Source organism: Chaetodon trifascialis, chromosome 12 (genome assembly GCF_039877785.1).
Source record: "Chaetodon trifascialis isolate fChaTrf1 chromosome 12, fChaTrf1.hap1, whole genome shotgun sequence".
NCBI classification, from domain to species: Eukaryota; Metazoa; Chordata; class Actinopteri; order Chaetodontiformes; family Chaetodontidae; genus Chaetodon; species Chaetodon trifascialis.
In genome coordinates, this window is record NC_092067.1 from 9,108,908 (window position 1) to 9,131,147 (window position 22,240).

General features: G+C 43.6%; 1 protein-coding gene across 7 annotated transcripts; it reads left to right on the forward strand.

Annotated features, from left to right (window-relative positions):
* The first annotated feature begins 3,332 nt into the window (after positions 1–3,332).
* Positions 3,333–15,045, forward strand: tmtc4 (transmembrane O-mannosyltransferase targeting cadherins 4). Of its 7 annotated transcripts, none has more exons than XM_070976073.1 (19): positions 3,333–3,593; positions 3,694–3,815; positions 3,905–4,108; positions 4,275–4,390; positions 5,559–5,775; positions 7,401–7,488; positions 7,676–7,776; positions 8,083–8,175; positions 8,367–8,528; positions 8,829–9,031; positions 9,329–9,503; positions 9,882–10,013; positions 10,155–10,234; positions 10,342–10,449; positions 10,577–10,718; positions 10,872–10,986; positions 12,268–12,380; positions 12,515–12,584; positions 12,780–15,045. In XM_070976073.1, exons 3-19 carry the CDS (start codon positions 3,947–3,949, stop codon positions 12,926–12,928), a joined length of 2,226 nt encoding a protein of 741 aa, XP_070832174.1. In that variant the 5' UTR covers positions 3,333–3,593; positions 3,694–3,815; positions 3,905–3,946; the 3' UTR covers positions 12,929–15,045. The 7 variants fall into 7 exon arrangements, with proteins under 7 accessions (XP_070832174.1, XP_070832176.1, XP_070832175.1 ...); XM_070976074.1 differs by having other exon boundaries at positions 3,338–3,417; XM_070976078.1 differs by having other exon boundaries at positions 3,357–3,417; positions 4,851–5,775.
* The last annotated feature ends 7,195 nt before the right edge of the window (positions 15,046–22,240 follow it).

The window sequence follows — 22,240 nt, forward strand, 5'->3', positions numbered from 1 at the left end:
GGACTGATTTTAGCCTCCTAACTGGGTTGTACAGGCCTATGTCCATTGCAAATGCTGCCTTCACCACTTTCAAATAAAAGAAGGATGACTAGTCTTGGCCGTCCTTGTTCTTTGTATTTACAGTGCGGCCCAGGGCTGGCTATGTTTGACTGACCTTGTGGTTTTGCCATCACAGCAATTTCCGTGACAGCAGAGCACCACGTCCTGGGCACTGGACTGATCGAACAAGTCTAGGTTGTCATAGAAAGGGTCCATGGCAGAGTTTAGGTGCTGCAGGGTAAAAGTACTGTTTCAGCACAACACACCTGGGAAACATCATAAATCTTCATGCAAGAGACAGCATGAGCAGTTCCCTGACATGACAGCTTCAGAACCAGGACATATCAAAACACAGATGCCAGATAATCTGTGTCACAGTTTGCTCCACTTGTTCTCAGTTTGAGGAAGTTTTTCATTTATTACGAGCTTTGCAGCTAAGATCTAATGTTGCTGTTCCTAACCTGATCTGGATAAGGTCATCAACCCTCTGGATATGTTTTTCTGGAGCTGACATCCAACAGGATGGACATTCAATCAGGAAAATATGCTGTGTTCTTCACATTGAAGAAAATCTTCAAAGTAACTATGGATATTGTACTGTAAGTATGGTGAGGCCATATTACAGTTCACAAAGTGAGGATAACATGTATGCAAACGGATGTTTAAAAGTTTCTCAGTCCACTTCCTGTTTTGTCCATCTGCCGTACTGGCCTTGTGGCATTCCACGCTCTGTCTTGTGCTACTTGTAGAAGTAGTTTGACTCTACTTCATAACAAGGCAGGAAAAAATGTAAAACAATTAATTTTCATGGGTTGAAACATTTGATGTTGGAGATCTGAAGGGGATAAACACACATTAGCCCTAGAGATTAGGTTTTTTCCCGGGTGCAAAAGTAGTTCTAGTACATCTATTTTTTGCCATATAAGTAATCTTTAAAAAATGTAAAATATTTCACCACCAAGCATGTTTTACAAATATAAACTTTGCCTATCATTAGTAAACATGTTCTTTAATAAACAAGGCTTTGGAGAATATCAGTGTATATCACCCACTGTGATCAGAGAAAAGAAAACTGTGCCAGTGTTGATTACCAGCTAATGATGAAAAACACATGCAGGCTGCATCGTTCGTCTCAGGACTTTGCGTGATGCTTTGCCATTTCTTCTTTTTCACGCCATTTGACCCTGACCTTTCCTTTCTGCTGTGATTCTATGTCAGACTGCACATAATCAATGTCTGTCACCTTCTGCATGATCACAAAAACAGTGGACCCTCCCTGACAGGGTCTCCACTGGCTGCCCTGTCTCCCTGCATTTGGGCCAGTAGATCTTCTGCTGGTGGTACTGGGACATCCTCCCTCATTATCTCCTCCACCCCGCCCTCGCCAGCCCACTGGAAGTGATGCTAATAACATGAATTCCAACTGACTGACATGGGTGAAGAACCAGGAGATGAAATCCATACTTCATGCATTTTGCATGGGGTGGTAATTAGGGAATTTTGGGGGTACTAAATGCTTCTGCCAAAGTATCCACGTTCCTGGTGAGAGAGGAAAAAGTCTTGAAATATCAAGGCCAGATGTAAAAAAAACAAAAAACTGAGTGAATTATGAGTTATGTCTGTGCTCTGTACTGGTGTAGTCTTCAAACCTCGAAGCTTCACCAGACTGGTAGCACTCATACAAAAAGCCCATATGTGACTGTGCAGATACAGAGGGTGATGTTTTGAAGCATGGCCTTATTATGTGTGCTTTCTTGCTGAATAACTGTCTACTTCTCTAACCGACCCTGAGACCCATTTTAAAGGTCTGAGAATGTGCCCTTGACAATCTTTCCCCCCTCTCGTCGCCCTGGGCCCCTGGCTCTGGCCATTAGGGAGATTCCTCGTCTTCCCTAAGCAATGACAGGTGAAGTGGAGCACAAAATCCCAAAGCCCGCTATGGGCCTCACCACAGCCTCAGCACCACTAATTCTTACAGACACTCATCTTTCTATTAACACTCCTTTCTACTAACATGTCTTATGACAGACAACAGATTATCAGTGTTAGGGACAACAGCCGTGACTGAGGAATATATGCTGTTGTTCCGTGCACTGACAAAGACACCAGCCCACCAGACAGTAAAAGATGGCAAACACAGACCAAGGTGTTACATACTCTGACAATGAAGGGACATCTTGCTTATCAGTGTGTTTATTTAACAGAGCTGAGATTCAAAATTGCCTCTCTGATCTGCCCACCATGTGAAATACATATCATATTATGATTCTCCTAAGAGGTTGATAATTCAAAAAGTCAACCCCAGTGCTTAAGAAATGGATTTTTGTAACCAAAAGGGCAGACTTATCCACAGCATCTGCTATCTAACAACATCGGTGTCACACATGGCAAAGATGAGCCTAGATTCATCTTTCCTATAATGACTAATCATGCCATAAAGCTAAACCATTGCATAGATTTATGGGGATATGTCTATGTATATCATTAGTAACATAAATATCTATGTTGGATTATTTTTATTATTCGTTATTATTTTTCTTTTTGGAAATATTAAACAATAAAGTACCTTCAGAACCATGCATAACATGAGAATTACATGACGCTGACACATTTTTTCAATAAAATCCACGTCAACATGAAGCAAATTACACACATTGCACTTTGTCAGAATGATGTGTGCGTGTGTGTTTGTTCACATAGATTACTGTAGGCAAGCTTGATTGGCAATGTTTTGCACCGGTCTTTGATCTGATTCATCAGCAGTTCTGCAAAAAACAAGAACGGACAGTCAATGACAGGATGAGAACATTATGTCAAAGGCAGAGCCAGCAATTAGTCACCTACTGTCGATCAATAGGAGACAGAAGAAGAGGAAAAGAGGAGGGAGAGATCAACTTTAAAGCAAAGTGTTGCATTGTGAGACTACACAATTCCACCTTTGTAAGAAAAAAAAAAAAAAATAAAAAAAATAGGATAGACAGTAATCACAGTGGAGGAAAGGCAAAACTAATTAGTCAAATAGAGAAAACACATTAAGTTTCTATCATCTCCAGATCTCCCTGTGGGAGAAGTGAAGGGAGGAGCTGAAGAGCTTTTCAACTTAGACAAATCAGTCAAACTTTTTTTTCTAAACTGAAAGACTAATAAAGTTATCTAAGAGACTATACTCTCATGTGCAATTCTCTGTTTAATCTTTAAGAGCTTTCAGTTTTGAATAAAACATCACTTTGCATTAGCTCCGCTTTAGGAGCGATTGCTCTACATCACTTCATCTATTGGCTGAAAATGAACACGTGACAGTGACGCTGACCGGAAGTACTGGATCCTGAGCGTGGATATTTGTTTACAGCCGCGGGTTGTCCGTCTGCACGTCGCCGGGTCTGTCTTATGTCACTGAAAATCTACAGTTTCCGGCAAAATATTTGAAATAGTTAGTACGTGATACTGATACAGCAGCTACCGTGCGCCTGCTATATCTGAGCCATAGGAATGGGAATATCACCCGCTAACAAGGCATGCTAAAGTTACGCTTTATTATCCTGCTAACTTTCAAGGTAGCTTCACGTCGCAGCGTCAAGTGTCAGTGACATCGTATCTTAATTCTTTCATCTCGCTGTTAAAAAGTGCAAAGCTAATCACCACGTTTGTATGCAGGTACGATTGTTGGCTCCTTCAGCGAGTTAATGTTCCCGTTTGCTAGTTAGCCTGCTGGCAGAGAAGCTAACATGGGCTTTACAAATGCGTGACCTTTGACCACATGTCTCTATAAAAATAAGGTATGCATCCACCCAGTGTGTGAAGACCGTACCTGGATAGCATCTGTAACAGCTGACATTGCCTGCACTCATCCTCTCCGCCCCTCCAGGGACTAGATGATGATACAGAATGACCAAAGACCCGGTGCATCATGGCGTTATCTGAGGTTTACTGGGATCATCAAATACCCCTGCCAAAGCTTGCTCCAGTCCAGGCCAAGGTCACTGTCGCCCTGGTTGCACTCCTGTGCTTCATCAACAGTTATGACGGGGAGTTTGTGTTTGATGATTCCGAAGCAATCGTCAACAACAAGGTATTTTCCTCTTTCAGGAGTATGGTACCCACATATACATGTCAGCAAATCTATTGCTGTACCCTTTGTATTGCAAAAAATGTAATGGCATTTCCTCTGCAGCATCAGTAGACTGGTGTCCTGCATGCGTTAGTGGCATCATGGGGATTTTATGTGTGTGTTCCAGGACTTGAAACCAACAACACCCCTGAACAACATCTGGAGCAATGACTTCTGGGGAAGCAACCTGAGTAGCAACTCTAGTCACAAATCCTACCGACCTCTCACTGTTCTCACATTTAGGTAAGAGCACATACAAAATCTACGCATTGGTGTTATACCATGGGCACAAAAAATACTTGTTTCTGATAGGCTGGCACGTGTTGCCATTGTTTAACAGGACCCTGCATGGCATACTGTACAAAACAAAATGTTATATTTCAGCATGGTGTGGTTTGCATAAATGTGGTCATTGCTCTATGGGCCGTGCATATTTTGCAATTGTCACCTCTGTTGTAAAGATTCAGGGAGATGAGGACTCATGCTAAACAACCTTTATTAGCGTAAGCTGCATGAGCCTCCTGCAGACTTAAATAAGCATGATTTTTACATGAGTTATTTCAAAGGCTTGTGTCTGAGTCTGAACAAACCTGTGTCTAGGTTGGCCACATCCGATGCTACATATCCCGGGGCTTTGCTATTGAGGATCCCCTCCACTTCACTGAACACTGATCTGAGAACTTTGTCTGTCACTGTTTGTCAGTCTAGGTTGTGGGAGCACCCTCCTAACCGCATCTCTCCTGTGACTCATACCCTGTCCCTACCGCAGCTCAGATGCAGTGCCAGGCTTGGCTTTGAACATTTTTAGGGCCATCAAGAGGGAATCTGTATCAGTCACTGTGTGTAGGTCAAGGTGTATGCTACGGGTGGTAAGACACTTAAAAATGATATCCCACTTCATCTCACGGTGGCGCTATAGAAGGAAGGTTTGTAGGGCCTCAGGGGGCTGGTGGGCAGGTCCGCCGTGCTTGGTTTGACCTTGTCTTTATGTAAGTATGTGCGTCTGTACTGGTGCTTGCATATGACCAGCCGGCTACTTAATATCCTGAAGCTCTTCCTCATCTCTGCCAACACCCGCTTTAACTCGAGCCGTGGGATGGTGAGTCACCGCTTATGGGCTATTCGTGACCTTGCCTTGATGAAGGAGACTCGGATCCTCCCTTCCTCACCCTCTGTGTGTAGATATGAGACCGGGGAAAATGTAGGTCTGTTGAACACCGGGTCTGATCTGAGTCTTGTGCTGCATAACACCGTGACAGCGTGTGCTTGGCAAGGTCGTGAGTTCTCCCTCTCATTCACTCCAGGCTTTTACTGCTGTCACATTAGGCTTAACAATAACTGGTACCCCCCCTCACACACTTCTATACTTTCCTTCATCTTCCATACATCTTCCATCATCTTCCTCTTTCAGGCTCAACTACCTCTTGGTGGGAGGCCTGCACCCTGTTGGCTTCCATGTGCTTAACATCATCCTCCATGCTGTCATATCCGCCGTTATGATTGACGTGTTTGCGATACTGATTGGAGGACTCGTCTATGATGAGAAGGGCAGGATGCTGAACCATGCTCCCAAGACCTCTCTGCTTGCTGCCCTCTTCTTTGCCGCACACCCAGTTCATACAGAAAGTGTAAGTAGAGTTCAAGTTCAAAGTAGTTTATTTTTCATTTCCGTCGAGTATGTTGAAATTCTTACATGCGTGACTGTCACAGCATGCACATGCAGCGCTAAATAAAACAACACAATGTCGTAAACTCCAGAGTGCTGAACAGTGTAATGAGCATACATAGAGCTCCAGTCTTTGATAATTGCATGGTGCATACTGATTCACATTTACACCAGATGTAGGAGTGGGTGACTCGAACACTAAAACTGCGCTCCAACTCGCACAACACCAAGTGCGTGCTCCAAACTGTGTCACGCTCTCAGAACTTTTCAGACCACCCTCTTTTCATTGAAGGATGAAATGAACGAAGTATAGGCGAAGATAGACCTTAGATGGGCTCAGATGCTTTATTGAAACCTTTTCTCTCCACACAGTATGACAAAACCTAACATTATCTAACGTGAGTCTCTGACAAACGTGTGCAAATGTTGCCCCTCAGTAGATCTTTCCCTCCATGCACATTCCTTTTTGCCAGACTTGCATCGTGTCTCTTGCTGATGCCATTTCCTCTAAACAGTACAACTGTAAGTGACCGACCTGAAGTGTTTTCAAACGACTTCATACACACTGTGAAGTCTGAGGTTTTGTACCTCCTCTACCAGCAGAAACAGTCCGTTTTCAGTGCCTGCACATGTTGCTTTCTCTGATATTTCTGCGAGAAGCGAAAACAGAGCAGGCAGATCTAGTGAATGCATTTGAAGTTGTTGTCACTGCATTTGAAGTCTTTGACCACAATACATCTGAACAATGCAGAAAAACTACCCTGACATTTTTAGTGTTTAAAGTGTTTAAACTCAGGACACATGACGCAGAAAAACAGTCATGTACACATTTAGCTTGTTTGTTCCCTTCTACACTTCTATATTGAGCTTGGACTGGTTCAGGAGCAGCTGCTGTTGTAGGCCTGTGCAGCCCCTTGAGACATTATACTAGTTGTGATTTCGGGCTACAACTAAACTTTTTTTCACAACATGGATTCCCTACAGCAGCGCTTCATGGCATCTTGACATCCTAGTCCAGAGGTTTTAATACTAAAGATGCAGTGGTTCCACGCCAAGAACAAAGGCCCCATCTCAGCAGGGCGTGCACGGCCAAGGTGCGTGTGGTGGCATGGCCTGACTATTAGCTGTGTTGGGATGCTTATTGACCCACCAGCATATGTGTGTTTGCTGTAAAGCCTGGCTGGAAAGCAGCAATTCCCCCTCTCAATTCTCTTTAATCATACAGGTCAAGGACTGGGGGAGACCTGGGGGGTAGGAGCCAGGCACACTGTTGGCTTTGGCCTGCTGTATGTATCAAAGCAGGCAACCCCAGGATGCCAACCATACTGTACCCACACACTGTATAAAATACAAACACCAACAGGCCATGCTGGTAATGAGAGATTTTTCCTACCTCCTTTAATAAGCCTCCATTCGGAACGGGGTGCACCATGCAAAATAGAATGTGATTTGATGCAAAATGCAATAATTTATGAAATGGTGCATATGATAATGCTGTTTCTTAGACTTGGTAGCGTAGCTTGTTTTTGCTGCCTTACTTTTTTTTTCATTTTCGTCTCCCTTTCCCCCCCTCTCCATCTCAATAAGGTGGCTGGTATAGTGGGTCGAGCAGATCTGCTGTGCGCTCTGTTCTTCCAGCTCTCTTTCCTCACCTACTGCAAAGCTTTCAACAGAGGTAGGCACCTAACATGAGTATTACTCTTTATGTCCACAGCAATGCTGTACTGTCTATACGTGATGATAAATAAGGTCCTGGCATCAGACATTCTGCCGCTGCTTGTTGTTAAATGCATCTGTTTGAACACCTTCCTTTTAAGCCTTAACTGTCCATAACCGGCTTGGTCTTGGCTTTGTGTTCCCAGGGAGTGACAGAGATGACAGGTTTTCTGTCCAGTGGGTTGTGGTCAGCCTCTTGCTGTGTGCTGCAGCGATGCTTTGTAAAGAACAAGGCATCACAGTCTTGGTACAAAGTCTTTTTTTTTTTTTTTTTGTAAAGCCATTTTGTTGTGAGTTGATGATTTCATCACATCCAGTTGTAAAGATGTTTTAAGGGAGACCTCATTAGTGAAACAGAGTAAATCCTCATGTGTAAACCCTGTATGAAGACATACCAATTGATGTGATCTCTTCTTGTTCTTCTTGCTTACATGATAAACCTGAAAGTCTCATGTTTTTCATTTGTGAATAGGAGCCAAAGATCCATTTTTTTGCTGACCTATATGCATTTTAAATGCCATTTCTCCTCCCTTCTCTGTGTATTTTCCTTCAGGGTGTGAATGCAGCCTTTGATGTCCTCCTGATCTGTAATGTTAATGTGTATGAACTCAGCCAGAGGCTACTCCTTAGGAAGAATCCACTCGATGTGAGTTACAGTTTGTATACCCCCCCCCCTCTGTCATAAATTATGCACTCCCTTGTACGATTAATGTCACATCACATACATCGTCTGTAAAGCTAAATGAATTTTAGCTCATTCATGAAACAGCGCTTGCGAGAAACTAGCAAACACAAATTTCTATTTGTTAGTGATAAGTGCTCATGTTTTTCTGACAGATAAGTGAGATATTGCGAACCGGATTGCTCACACGATTGACTCTCATGAGTCTTGGAGGACTGTCAATGCTCTATGCACGCTGGAGGATCATGGGAACAGGACCACCGGCATTCACTGAAGTAGATAACCCTGCCTCTTTTGCAGAAAATATATTTCTTCGAGTGAGTAAAATCCTTTTGCAGAGGTTATTTAATGTGAGATGCAACATTTAATTATGCAAAAGCCAGACACCATTACATCCCAGAACTATCTCTGTTGACTTAAACATTTGAAATATATATTAGGATATATGCAATCATGCACTCATTACTATCATTAGCTTATTAGCTTTGCTCCAAGTGATCTTCATCATTGTCAAACACAGCCACTGACTTTGATTCTGAATTTGAAATGCTTTTCTTCCCTCATCTTCCCCAACTCTCTCCCATTCTGCGGCCCTCCTCTTCCTCTTTGATTGGCAGATAGTGAACTATAATTACTACTACTCTCTGAATGCCTGGCTGCTGCTGTGTCCCTGGTGGCTGTGTTTTGATTGGTCCATGGGCTGTGTGCCTCTCATTAAGTCAGCCACTGATTGGAGGATGGTGTGGCTGTTGCTGCTCTGGTGCATCCTGATAGGCTTGATAAGCCAAGCCTTATGCTCACAGGACAGCCAGAGAAGGAGGTAAGCGAGCACAGCCGTCTCACACTCGCTGTGGATGAGATGAAGTACATGTTGGCCTCTCTAGACTTGCACTTGATTATGAAAATTGCATCGTATCCACCACAGTGTGACCAGAGCACCATGTCTCGATTGAGTTTTAAAATTCGCTGTTGGTTTTGAGACCGACTGTGTGTGTGTGGTTCAAAGTTTCCTATATTTAGGATTGTTTTTGGAGCCTACAGCTACAGTGTCAAAGTGCCATTTTTGCACATGCATATAATTCTTTGGCATTCTGTGACCTTTCTCTCTCCCTGCCAGAACACTGACCCTGGGTCTTGTGCTGCTCGTGGTCCCTTTTCTGCCGGCCTGTAACGTTTTTTTCAGGGTGGGCTTCGTCATTGCTGAGAGAGTGCTATACTTGTCCTCGGCTGGCTACTGCCTGCTGCTGGCCTACTCCCTCGGACACTGCTGCTACCACTGGTCCAAGTGCAGGGTAGGGCTAAATCATACCTAAAAGATCACACCATAGTAAAGGATACCACAAACTGCTGATGTCCAGCCAGGATTCAAACCAGTGACCGTTCAGTCTGTGAGCCATCAGGTCACACTGGGTTTAAGCTCTATTATTTAACCACTTGTTTATGCAGCTTTGATGATCCTCTAAGTGATGCAGAGCAGGGTCAGACAGGAGAAATGACTAATGACTCACCTGTAAACGAATGAACAGCAGGTGGTGTCCACATGTGGCGTAGATACATATGCAGGGAGTCACAGATCAGTTATTTTTAAGCTTAAGGGTTGTAATGACTTACAGTACAGGTTTGTTAAATATCTTCTTTTTCCTTTTTCCTCTTTGTTTTCCCCATTCCAGAAGCTGCTGTGTGTGTCCGTGCTTGCACTGCTGTGCACGTATGTAGCTCGCTGTGCTCTCCGCAGTCACCAGTGGCGGTCGGAACAAAGCCTCTTCACCAGTGCCCTGTCTGTCTGCCCGCTCAATGCCAAGGTAGATATCTATGCTTTGTGTGTTTACCTGCCTCTTTACAGCACGCGTCAGTGAAATGTTAGCCCGCATGTGGAAATAAATTGCAGGCAGGCAACTGAAGTCACGCTCCGATGTCTAACGTGGTCATGACTGATTCCTCAGGTCCATTACAATGTAGGGAAGAACCTGGCTGACAGAGGGAACACCACCGCTGCTATCGGATATTACAGAGAGGCAGTCAGGTAAGTCTCCAAGCAAGCATTAGCAATCCAATCAGCTGCTTGCTATTTGAATTATGGCAGTGTGTGTGAGAGAGGGCTGAGTCGTGTTAACTGCTGCTTTCTTCCAGGCTGCATCCTACCTATGTCCATGCCATGAACAACCTGGGGAATATCCTGAAGGAGAGGAATGAACTGATTGAGGCAGAGCAGCTGTTGTCTAAAGCCGTTTCTATTCAGTGCGTCACCCAACACATAGGAATACACCACTCACAACACACAAACAACCGTTTCGTTTCACCGATTCCAGCACCAGATATCTCCCTACTGATTACTTTGTCTTTTTTTTTTTTTTAATCTGTGCAGGCCTGACTTTGCTGCAGCTTGGATGAATCTGGGTATTGTTCAGAACAGCCTGCAGAAGTTTGAGGAAGCAGAGCAGAGCTACTGGAATGCCATCCGCTTCCGCAAAAAATACCCAGACTGCTACTATAACCTTGGACGCCTGGTGAGACTCCGGGGTGTTAACACTGTTTAGCGTGGTGCTCTTCGACAGCAACCTAAAATTGAAATCAAATTAAAAATAGAAAAAAATTATATTACACAGGCCTGTTTTTGCCATACTACTTGCCATAACCCAATTTCTCTCTTGTCATGATAGTATGCTGACCAGAACAGACATGTGGACGCCCTGAACGCATGGAGGAACGCAACTATGCTGAAACCGGACCACAGCCTGGCTTGGAACAACATGGTCATTCTGCTAGATAACACTGGTATCAACACAGTGCACACACACAAAGACACTACACATACAGTGCATCAAACCAGGCGCTAGAAAAAAAAAAACTGAAATATTATAATTTGTGGAATACAATCTAAAGCTAATAATGCTAATGTTTATAGTAGAAATCAGAATAGTAACGGTAATAATAATAATTAGCTTTATCCTTTTGTGAATTTCTGAGTCTCTGCTTTCAAAGAACTCTCTGATGTGGGTGCAGCTTGTTCCAGCATTAACAGCCAAGAAACACAGCGTTGTTATTTTGGAAAGGCAGGAAATCTAAATGGCCAACAAGATTAGACCGGAAGAGCAGGAATCAGTAATGCTTGAAATTTATGTATTAAAGCTTTGTGTTGTGAGTTTTGAAGGCACTCTTCCCTGCCGTGTGGAGAATGCTCTGATTTCCAAAAGCTCGAGCCGTTTTGTCAGAAGCTGCTCCCACGGGGGCGGAGTCTCCCAGGAGGGCACTGGAACTGTCCAATCAGGGCCCAGTATGTTCCTGATCAAACATGGGCAAGCACAGCCAGAACAGCGCCCCCTCAGAGTTCCCCCACCGCATTTGTTCCCCAAATCTGACAGAAATAATTCTACCCCTCTCCCCAGCTACCCCACCAAACCAAAAAAAAAAAAAGAGAGAAAAGAAGAACAATAGGTGTCATTTTCAAATAGCAAGGAATTGGGAATATTCTTTTCTCTTTGATGTTCAATCCTCCCTCTTTTGTTTTGATCATTACACAAACAAAAGGCAGAATCAGTGGAGATGGAGGCAGATGCGCTCGGACACGGTCACACATGTAGTCGCATGTTGGCAAGCTGTGTCTGAAGGGCACAGGCCATGACTCAGGACACAATTGTCCTCTCTCTGTCTGTCTGTGTGTCTCTCTGACTGACTGACTGTCTCTTTCTCCATTTTTGGCCAGACATCAGATGGGTCTGTGACAGAGATCAATAACCCAGTGGGCCTTGTGTTCAACCTTAATTAGGAGACTAAACCGCTCCTCCATGTGTGGAGAGGGGAAAAACTCTGCTCTAGACGCTGCTGACAAATAAAGCAAGCAGTCAGATTCCCTCCATACCAGCTGTTGTTACAGTTGTGTCTCTGGGTTTGTGTTTTTAACTGTGTGTGTGAATGATAACACAGATTTAGTGGCTATCATGTAGTGCAATCGCAGTCAGAATACATGTGAGCATGTGTCGTGTGCGATGGTGTGTGTGCGTGCATTGCTGGAAATGATGTCTGACATTTTTCGTACTTGTTTGTTCTGTCTTCGAGGTAACTTGGGTCAAGCCGAGCTGATCGGCCGAGAGGCTCTGAGGCTCCTCCCCAACGACCACACTATCATGTTTTCATTGGCTAACGTCCTGGGGAAATTAGAGAAATACAAGGTCAGCCGGCGTAGCATAAACACTCAGACTGTTATTTTTCGTTCATATTGATGATTTCATCCCTCACCTCCATGTCTGCTATAAATTAGAAGTGCTACATTTCTAATTCAGTGTTTTTATTTTTTTGTCCTCAGGAGTCAGAGGGCTTCTTCCTCCACGCTCTCCGGATCAACCCAAATGCTGCCAGTTGCCATGGCAATTTAGGTAAGCTACTGCAACTTTGGTTGAATCACATTTTGTGTTTTATGAGTCGATGAGAGATTCTAGGCACTCAGAAGCTAAAAGAATAAATTACAGCTTATTACAGAAGCCTCCATGACCTGTATTGAATGCAGTAAATGAACAGAATTAGAATGGTCGCTGCTTCTCAGCTTGAACAGTGTTTCTGTTTTTCCTCAGCTGTGCTGTATCATCGCTGGGGAAAGCTGGAGCTGGCAAAGAAACACTATGAGCTGTCTCTAAAGTTGGACCCCGAGGCTCCTGGGACCAGAGACAACTATAACATGCTGCGACGCAAACTGGACCAGCTTAAACGCCACACACCCTGAGGGAGCCGACGGGGACCCCTGCCTCCTGTAAAACAAATTTTTCCATTGTTCCACTTGGTAGTGTTTTATCCCGCTAATTCTTGCTTTGTACCATTTGGAAATAAAGACCATGATCTGTGAATCAGGCTCTAGTTTCCGTCTTTGGATGGAAAAAACTCTTACATGGGGAAACAAGAGGGACAAGCAATATGTCGCACAGTTGCAAGTTGTAGCTTTAACTTTTATTAGAGAGTTTTTCCTGCTGTCTCATTTGATTGCATGGGCGTGAGGTACATGTGGGGCAGGTGTGCTCGGTGCCCGTGCTGGTTACATGGTCGTCTGCACTCTGCTGTTTTGTTGCTCCATTTGAAGGCCATGTGGAACTGATCCACGGTGAACCCCGTCCTCTTTTCATCTCTGACCCTGTGTTGTGTCAGCTGGACGGAGCATCATGCATGTGTGGATCCAGAGAATCTGCTGTAAAAACCTATTTGATTTGGCCCTTTTTCAGGAGTTCCACATGTTCCTGCTCTCAAAAGCTTTGACCATTGCTTTGACCAAGAGCGCTAGTCTGCACGCAGTCACGATGCAGTGTTTGTTCAGGCAGGAAAAACGCAGACTGTCCCTGAGAGGCGTCAGCTGGTTCGTGCTGACCATCGGCGGGCTGAGGTGGTTATCGTGTTTGTTTTCTAATGCCCGTCTCTCTTGTTCCTGAGTGGGATGGCACCTCAGAGGTTCAAACCCCCCCCTTGCCTCTGCGCTCCTCCTGAAGCCTCTGTAGTTAATGGGAGAAAGGTGTTTGTGCTGGGAAGTTTTTCTGAAGTGTCCACGAGGAGACAAGGGGTCAGCTGAGACAGGAAACCCATGGCCGGTGCTGTATGAAAACAGCTCTATAGCACAGAGGCTTCAAAGGGAGACGGGGATGATCTCCCCGGGGACTATGCATGCACGCACACACAGGCCTGCTCCTCTTTAAGAGCGCTGCCGAGGGAAAAGGCGACCCCAGTGTGAAACATCAGTCAACAAGTGTGCACCCGGGGTCAAAGTTCAACACACTTCTATTTTTTCACCTGCTTCCTACAGCTTGCAGAGAACTTTTGAAGCTCTGGCGGGCTGGTATGGCTTTGCTTTAGGGGCCGCTAAGTTTGTTTACACATACAGTACAATACACCATTTGATGCTTTGATGCTTGGAAGATGTTACTGATACGCACATCGGGGGGCCGCCACGGCACGCACGACCATCGCTGTCCTCTGTATAGGACCTCCTAAATATGCAACTAATATCACATGATGAAATTTCCTTGTTACTCAACTCTGTTTTTATTTTTGCAGCTTTGGTGCAAAGAGTCAGTGGTAGATATATCTGAAAGCATAACAAATAGCCCACAGTATATACACCGCCCACTCAAAGTACTGCTGGTGAAACCTTTTTCAACAAGACTCATGTAAAGGTCAGTATGGTGAAAGGGCTTCATGCTATGGAGCGAATGCAGACAGAATAAGATCAAAAAGGTTTCAATAGTGACATTCAAGACTGAAAGCTTTCCCCGCATATTATTTTTCGTCATGCAGTGTAACACGCAGTGCTGCTGATGTACGGTTGGCTACAAAACCATCAGCTATTCGCTTTATGTACTCGTGGATCCTTTCTTTACTTTCCGTGTGATCCTTTCATTGGGTGCCTGCAGCTGACTGTCTAGCTGCACAGCTGTGCTGGCACATCAGTGGGGGAGCCCACTTTTATCATAATCATTCTTCGAATACCTTTCATTATCATAAAATATGTGAGTATTAAAGGGATGGATTCACCGGCCCCGCCAACATCTTCATTATCCATTCTGACTGACAAAAACCTGCTGTCCCAGGGAGTGACATTAATAAAAGATGGGCTAGTACAGCCTTATGAAGTCCTCTCCTTGTTCTCTGGGTTTCCTCCGCACACCTTTTACCTGCTCGGATGCTCCATTACAATGATATAATGAAATCAGCTCTCAGGAGGGGTTCTGTGTTGTGTTCCATTAATCACACTGATAGCTTTTGATCATAGTAATCAATGGATTCGGGAGGATATTTTCTGATTGTTCACAGTAAAAACCACTCAAAATATGTAACGCTAAATTCAACAAAGTCGTTATGAAAAAAACAAAAAAAAAAAACGCTGGCATCCTTTTGTTGCAACAGCGTATTCAACAAGAAGCAGGGGAGCACTAATTTGAACCCACTGAGGGCGTTTTGGAACAGCAGGTGTGCTAGTTTGCATCTGATAAGCACCAACAGCCGCCCCCCACCCCCTCCAACAAAATAAAGAAACGTGGGATTTATCAAAACTGCTAAAATGAAATGTCCTGAGACATTAAATGAAGCGGCAGCATGTGATGGTCACCATGAATGTGAGTGACGAGGATAACAAGAACAGGGCCTTTTGATTTCATGAGCTCAGATGTGTGGTTTTATTGTATTTTATGGCATTTAGAGAAGGACTGGAAGCAGGCATGCTGGCTCGAAGCGCACACACACACACACACACACACACACACACACACACACACACACACACACACACACAGCCACACACACACACACACAGCCACAAACATACTGTACATCTGTAAGAGTCGCTTTGACAGAGTTCTCATCAATGTGACAGGATGTGATCAAGGGCAGTCCTGTGATGTGTCCGCTGGGCCTCTGTAGGGCCTTCACTGTCCCTCCCTCCTGCTCCCCCCAACCACAACAATCCTAATGGGCTCTGATGTGTACCTCCATCTTGCCTGTCTAATTGATGTAAATACTGCGCATTTGAACCCGCAGTCCTTCCCACCATCACAGCCTGCCCCTCCCTCTGTTTCTTATAACAGTAGGGGTCAGAGGTTAGGCTGACTGAGTGATCATTAGAATGGCAGCCCTTATTAGAGGAGCAGCTTGTCTGACACCCCATCCGCATCCCGGAGAGGGAGCCACCCTGTCTGCTTCATCTAGATCATATTACATGACACGACCTCAGAACAGATACTACCAGTGCACTACAACACTGTAGGCCACTAGGGCACGGTGGCATTTTCAGAGGGGTCCCCTCGCCTGTCACAGCGCTTCCCTGACACCACTCTGTCCGTCTGGCTTGGATGCACTCTGTCATTTTAAGGAGGGCTACTGTCAGTGCGTATTGGGACCGTTGTGTCTACATGCCCTGGCATTTTCAGTGCCGTTCCCCATACCGGAGCATCTAGACACCCTCTTGAGAGTCCGTGATGTCGCGGCCAATGATTAATAGTTAGAGATGGGCTATAAACCGTCCAGCGTGGCCAGATGCTAGCCAGGGCTTTGCTGAACTGATATAATGGACATAGTCTGCCAATTTGGCTCCCTTACAAAGCCTGGAAGTTCCCCAAGATTGATTCTGTTTCTATGTAGCGGTGCCCTGGGGGCTGAATGTTGAGGATGCACTCTTGCGAAAAATTTTGTGGCGTATTATCTTCAGCTGAGAAAAGCACTAAATGATCATGGATATAACAAAATAGCTAATATACTCAGTGACATTTGCATGCAACAGTGAAAATGTAAGCTGATTTATGATTTTATCATTTCTTAAGTCAAGGAAAGGCTCTCTGGATGTGGATGAAAAGGGGGGGTGGGCTGGGATCATTTGCAGCAGGAGCCTTCTGAGGCTGCTTTGCAAAACAAAACGGAGCAGCCAGACCCTTATTGAAAAATATAGTGCAGTGAGACGGAAATTTATTAACTGGCACCAGTTAATGTGTGCATTATTCATTTCTGGTGAGCATGAAAAATGATCTAAAGAGGTTTGAAATTGCAGACGCGCAGGCTGACTGCACAGTGCCTGGGCTTGCTGCTTCGTTTCATCCTCTTGCAGGGGTGTTTGGGCGGAGAGGTGGAGGGCTGGAGGGACAGAGGGATGGAGGACGGAGGGGAGGAGTGCGAGCCCCTTTCTGGACAGTAGGGCTTTCCAGTAACAGCTGTGCTTCTCTCACGAGGGGGCGGCAGCAGCACTGGGAGAGAGGCTGCTTGGGACAGATGGACCGGCCCAGCACCACCTCCCCTCTCACCTCCCACCACCGCTTCTCTTATTAAAAATACATCTCTACCACTATTAATGTGTGTAGCTGAGTGTATGTATATGTGCACACATGCTGTATGTGGCTGGTAAAGTAGCGCAGAGGGCTCTTACTCCTTTCTACTGACTGTAAAGTTTCGCTCATGTCAGTACAGAGCCACAGAATTTGAGTTTAGGACAAAACTCGTCTTTATTTTTTCTGTCTATGCCCATTTTTCCTCTGGTCCTCTTGCTTTTGAAGCCGATCTCTCTTATTCTGCCATTTTCTCTGACTTTCTTCTTCTCCTTCTTCTCTCCACCACTGCTACAGTAGGAGGTGGTGGGCAGGAGTCGGTGCCAGTGGCATATGGCTTTCCACTGTGCTAAACATTCATACAAAAGACAGGCCCATCAGTCATGGCTGTGGCCGGATGAGGGGAGAGAGCAGGCCTCTGATGAATGGTGTTTAGGACTTACCTGCTGTTAAAACATTAGCTCCCAAACACCAGCTCCCTAAAGCACGCACAACATTAAGAAGGGTATAATATCATGAAATACGACCCTTGTGTGCACACATCATGTACGCCAGGTTATAGCAAATAATAAATATGCTTCTTAAACCCCTCGCATGGAACCCGAGGTCAGGCCTTCATAGACCAATTAATGCAGAGCATCTGCTGTATAGAGGGAGCATGCTAAAGAACTTCCGAGCCATTTCAGGCAATTTAATAAGGAGGAGAGCTGCTTCCTGCTTGCTCCGATAGCTCTCATTGCTAGAGTAAGCATGGAACGGGTCTCCTCGATTAGACCAAATTAATGCATTCTTCAGGGATTCTTTTTCTGGTTCTATGGTGAAACCGGCGCGCCTTTGTTCTTCCTTGAGCCCCGGTGTTTTTTCTGCCAAATTTAACAGAAGGCTTGGAGGGTAACAGGGGTCCAACCCAGTATCACCTTCTGGAGCAGAGCAACTAGCAGAGAAAGACAATCAGCCTGAACCCTGCTGTCTGCAGCACAAAGTGAAAAGACTCTAATTGGGCTTTTTTACGCTGCATTTTCCTGCAGGATTGCTGGATCATGAAAAAGCAATTAAACCTCAGAGCTGCAATTCATTCATTCTCATTTTTATCCTTTCATTGGAAAGAGACAAATTTCAAATCACTTATGTGAGTGAAGACTTGTGCTTTTTGTAATTTTTGGGGGTTTTGATGTGAGAGAGACCAGCTGTCGACTTAAAGGATCCTATCACGCTTAGACAAATGGGAAAAAAGTGGAGTTACAAGACAGTGAAGGTTCTTCGGTAGATTACCTCAAAAGTAAAGGTGTAAATTCAAATGAGGAGCCTTAAACCTCTAACCCTAACGCTGCAGTCATTTTTAATGAAAAGCCTTACCTTTTAAAATGGTAACACAGACCTGATCCGATTGTAGTTCTCGATGTTGCATCTAGAGGCAGTGCTGCCCACAAAACCACCACCTCATGACTGCAGTGAAACAAAGTGAGAAACATTCAAGATGTCTCATCTTTATAAAATACGTTTTTTTTATTTTGGCTGCAAAGAGGAAAATGTGTACAGTCAAAGAACACGTGATAGTTTAAAGATTAACACTGGAGTGTTGTGAATGTATCAGAGCCCATTACTGCTGCTCAGTTAAAGGCAGAAAATGTGTCATACATGTGCTCATCATGATCCCAGATTTTTTAGGCTGAAAAACCTAAAATAAAATCCTAAAAAATAGAAGAATTTAGATAATAGACTCCATTTCTTATATGAACAAATAAAATATTGCATGTGAGGACTATTCGATTTAAAGCAGCATTAAATTTGACTTTTGTCTTCTTCAAAATAATGACAGTGCAACCACCCCTCTGGAATCATTTCCTAAACACGTGATTTGGGTAAATATTTTGTCGAGCCTATAGCTGCCCCCGGGGGAGTCTTTGCTAAAGTTTCACTTGCTGTGTTGTAATTGGTAAAACAAGTGATCATGGAAATCCTACGTGCTTCTGCATTAAGCGGAAGTATCAAAATCTCATTTATTAGGAGAAAGATTGTTTTCCTGGAATCTACTGAAAAAACAAAGACACACACACACACACACACACACACACACACACACACACACACACACACACAAATAACTGGAACATCTAAGTAAATGAGTCACATATTGATACTCATTGAAAAGAACGTGTTCTTAAATATTAATTTCAAAACATTTCCAGGGATAAAACACAACCAAATACACAGTAAAATCTGAGGAGTTAACATAGAAAATGTTACAAACAAATAAATATAACATGAGTAAAGAAAGTGTATTAAATTATTGAAATTAATGTGACATTATGCTACATAAAGTATTTAAAATTGCATTATGTGCTTACTAATAATTACACCTCACTCATTTTCTTACAAATCAATTTTTTAGGCCATGTGGGCGTTTCTCTCACTGTTGACTATAAAATCTCCACAGCAATAACTCATAATTAGACGCACAAGATGACCACCAGCCTCTGGCCCCATTTTCAATCCAAGCATTGTTAACCAAGCGCTTAACTATCTCATAACTCCAAATGTTCCGGTCCGCAGAGTCCATACATTGTAAATTAGGTCTGTTAATGTACTCTACTCTGCTGCAAGACACAGAGCAGGACAGTGGTGGGTGTAACCACACACACACACACACACACACACACACACACACACACACACACACACACGCACACACACACACACGCACACACACACAGACTATGCAGTGGGGTTGGCTTTGCATGCACTTTTGTTTTTTCCCACCATGCACAAAGTGATCAACTATCACACCCCAGACGGTGAGATGTCAACATGAAATACCTTCATTTGCATCAGCTTTAAAAACTGCCTCACTTCTTGTTATGCCAGCGACCCACCAGTGTCTCCATAAAATTCACTTTAGCCACGGGGGTCCTGAGACCTTGCTAAATACTGCCCCAATACTGCTGTCAACAGTCCGTCAATCACATGACAAATCCTTCTGATTAAACAGAGCATCACTGGCTGCTCCACAATGGACTGGAATCAACTGAATTAAGTCTGAATGTGTCTGTGTCAGAATGAAGTCATTATGTTATTTCTAAAGACGTTTCTACAGAATAAGCACATTTCACATGCTGCAAGCAAAATGATCAAACTTTAAAATCTCTATTTAAAATCTAGATGGATCAAAGTATTTAATATCTGGATGCTGAAATTGTTTGAACTGTTCTTGCAAATGTAGCATTTCAGCTGCCTTGTGAGCACAAACATGAAAATGAAATTCAGTAATTGAATGCAATAAAATGAATTTGTTCCACATTAAAATCTTAATCACTTAAGTAGCAGATATGGCTTTTTTTTTTTTTTTTTATATTTTTAAATTCAGATTTCTTTCACAACTACAGTTGATTTAACCAGCAAGAGGAGGCACCAAATCATTCTTTAAGGAAGTAATGAGTGGACGCATCATACAAATAGCTGCCTTGCTAAGAGCATCTAAGCAGGCTGCAAAAGCCTCAGACAGACAGCTGAATAAAAGGCGACTCAAAAGACAGGCTGTGGTAAGATAAGAGGCAACATCTAATCTGACTCGGATAGCTGATACAGCCCTGCCACATCTAAATCCTGGAGGTTTGGTCTGAAGAGGAAGGATTTAACTTAAACCCCTTTCAACGTGCTAAATGTGTTTTTGTAATTAAACCCATACAATTAACACTGACAAGCACGGGTCAAAGGGAGCACAGCTCCTCTGTTCAAATGGACGTCCGCAAGTGAAAAGGGACAGAGAAAGAGGACAAGAGAAAGAGAGATGAAGAGGGAAGGATGGAGGGAAAGAGAGCGCACGCTGCCACACCACACAAAGTTACAAAAGCTGCTCGAGTGAGAGAGAGAAAGAAAGCAGTGAATGAATGAAGGGTGAGGTGGGGAGAAGAGCGAGAGAGGCACCTTCATTGAAGCCGTATGGATTTCAGCATTCAGGCTATATAGTGCTCTGCAAGTTAACCTCCAGACCACACTGTTTATTCTGGGACTGTGTTCCAGATCTGGGGGGATATCCAGTTCCCCGACATCAAAGACACAGAGCTGTTGGAGCAAAGCTTTTAGCTGCTCCTCAAAGCCCGACATTAAGTGAATTGGAGCAGCTGTGGCAATGTGTGACAATATTTTTACTATAAATACAGCTCCACATGGCTGCGGGTAATGGATTACCAACAGCAGGATTACTGCGATTTTAACACAAAAACTATCTACAGTGAGACAACAACAGCAAGAAATCCAAATGCTTCACTCGAGGAAGACAAAAAGTGGAAATGCACAAAGGCATGCAACAAAAACTACTCACTGACAAATCTTTTTAAAAACGAAAATGAGGAATGGAAATAAATACAACAACGTTATTTGAATTACCATCACTGTATTACATGTTTTAATGATTCAGGAGGCCAAAAGTAATGCGCAAGTGATTTGAGCTAGTAAGGTTAGCAGATAATCTGTGGCAAGCTTCATTGTAAAAGTGTGTTTTTAAGTCCTACAGTGAAAACTACACCACAATCTAAGAGGGCGTGGAACCGCTGTTATACAGTTACACTGTTTTATGCAAATCAGGTAACTTTTTTTTTTTACACCTTTGGCGAAAGATGGCTTTGCTTGCCATTTGCACAGTTTATAAACCAAAAACTTTGTGTATGTGCACTCAAAATAGAATTCAAATCAAATCAATGTGACTGTTTTTGAAATAAGAAATCAGTAATTCTTCGTTCTTCATTTTCATGTCTTTTGTAATTTTTGACAACATTGATCTTCATTTATATGTTTATTTACTTGCTATAGTAATGTGCCTACCAGAGCTTGTAATTTGACTTGCATCAATATAAGATAGAAACATTATTTTGGTCTTTCTTAAAAAAAAAACAAAAAAAAAAAAACAGGATGTGACATGACTTGAGCGATTTATCTTTCCTTCAATCTCTCCCTTTAGTAATCACCATAACATAAAATAAAAAAGGTAATTCAAAGCAAATCTGACAACAGCTTTTAAACAACACCTAGTTAAAACTCTGCCCAACCAGCCATGAAATCATAATGGATCTCATTCAGAGGCCACAATCATGGTCCACTCATTACTGTGGAACCATTCAAAACACTGGTACATCTATTGCTGCCATCGCCACGTGAAAGGATTTAATAGAGTGAAGTGAGGCCTGCAAACTGGAAATGAATGAAAGAAAACCTTTCTTCACTCTCTGCATTGACTGAATTATCTCTCT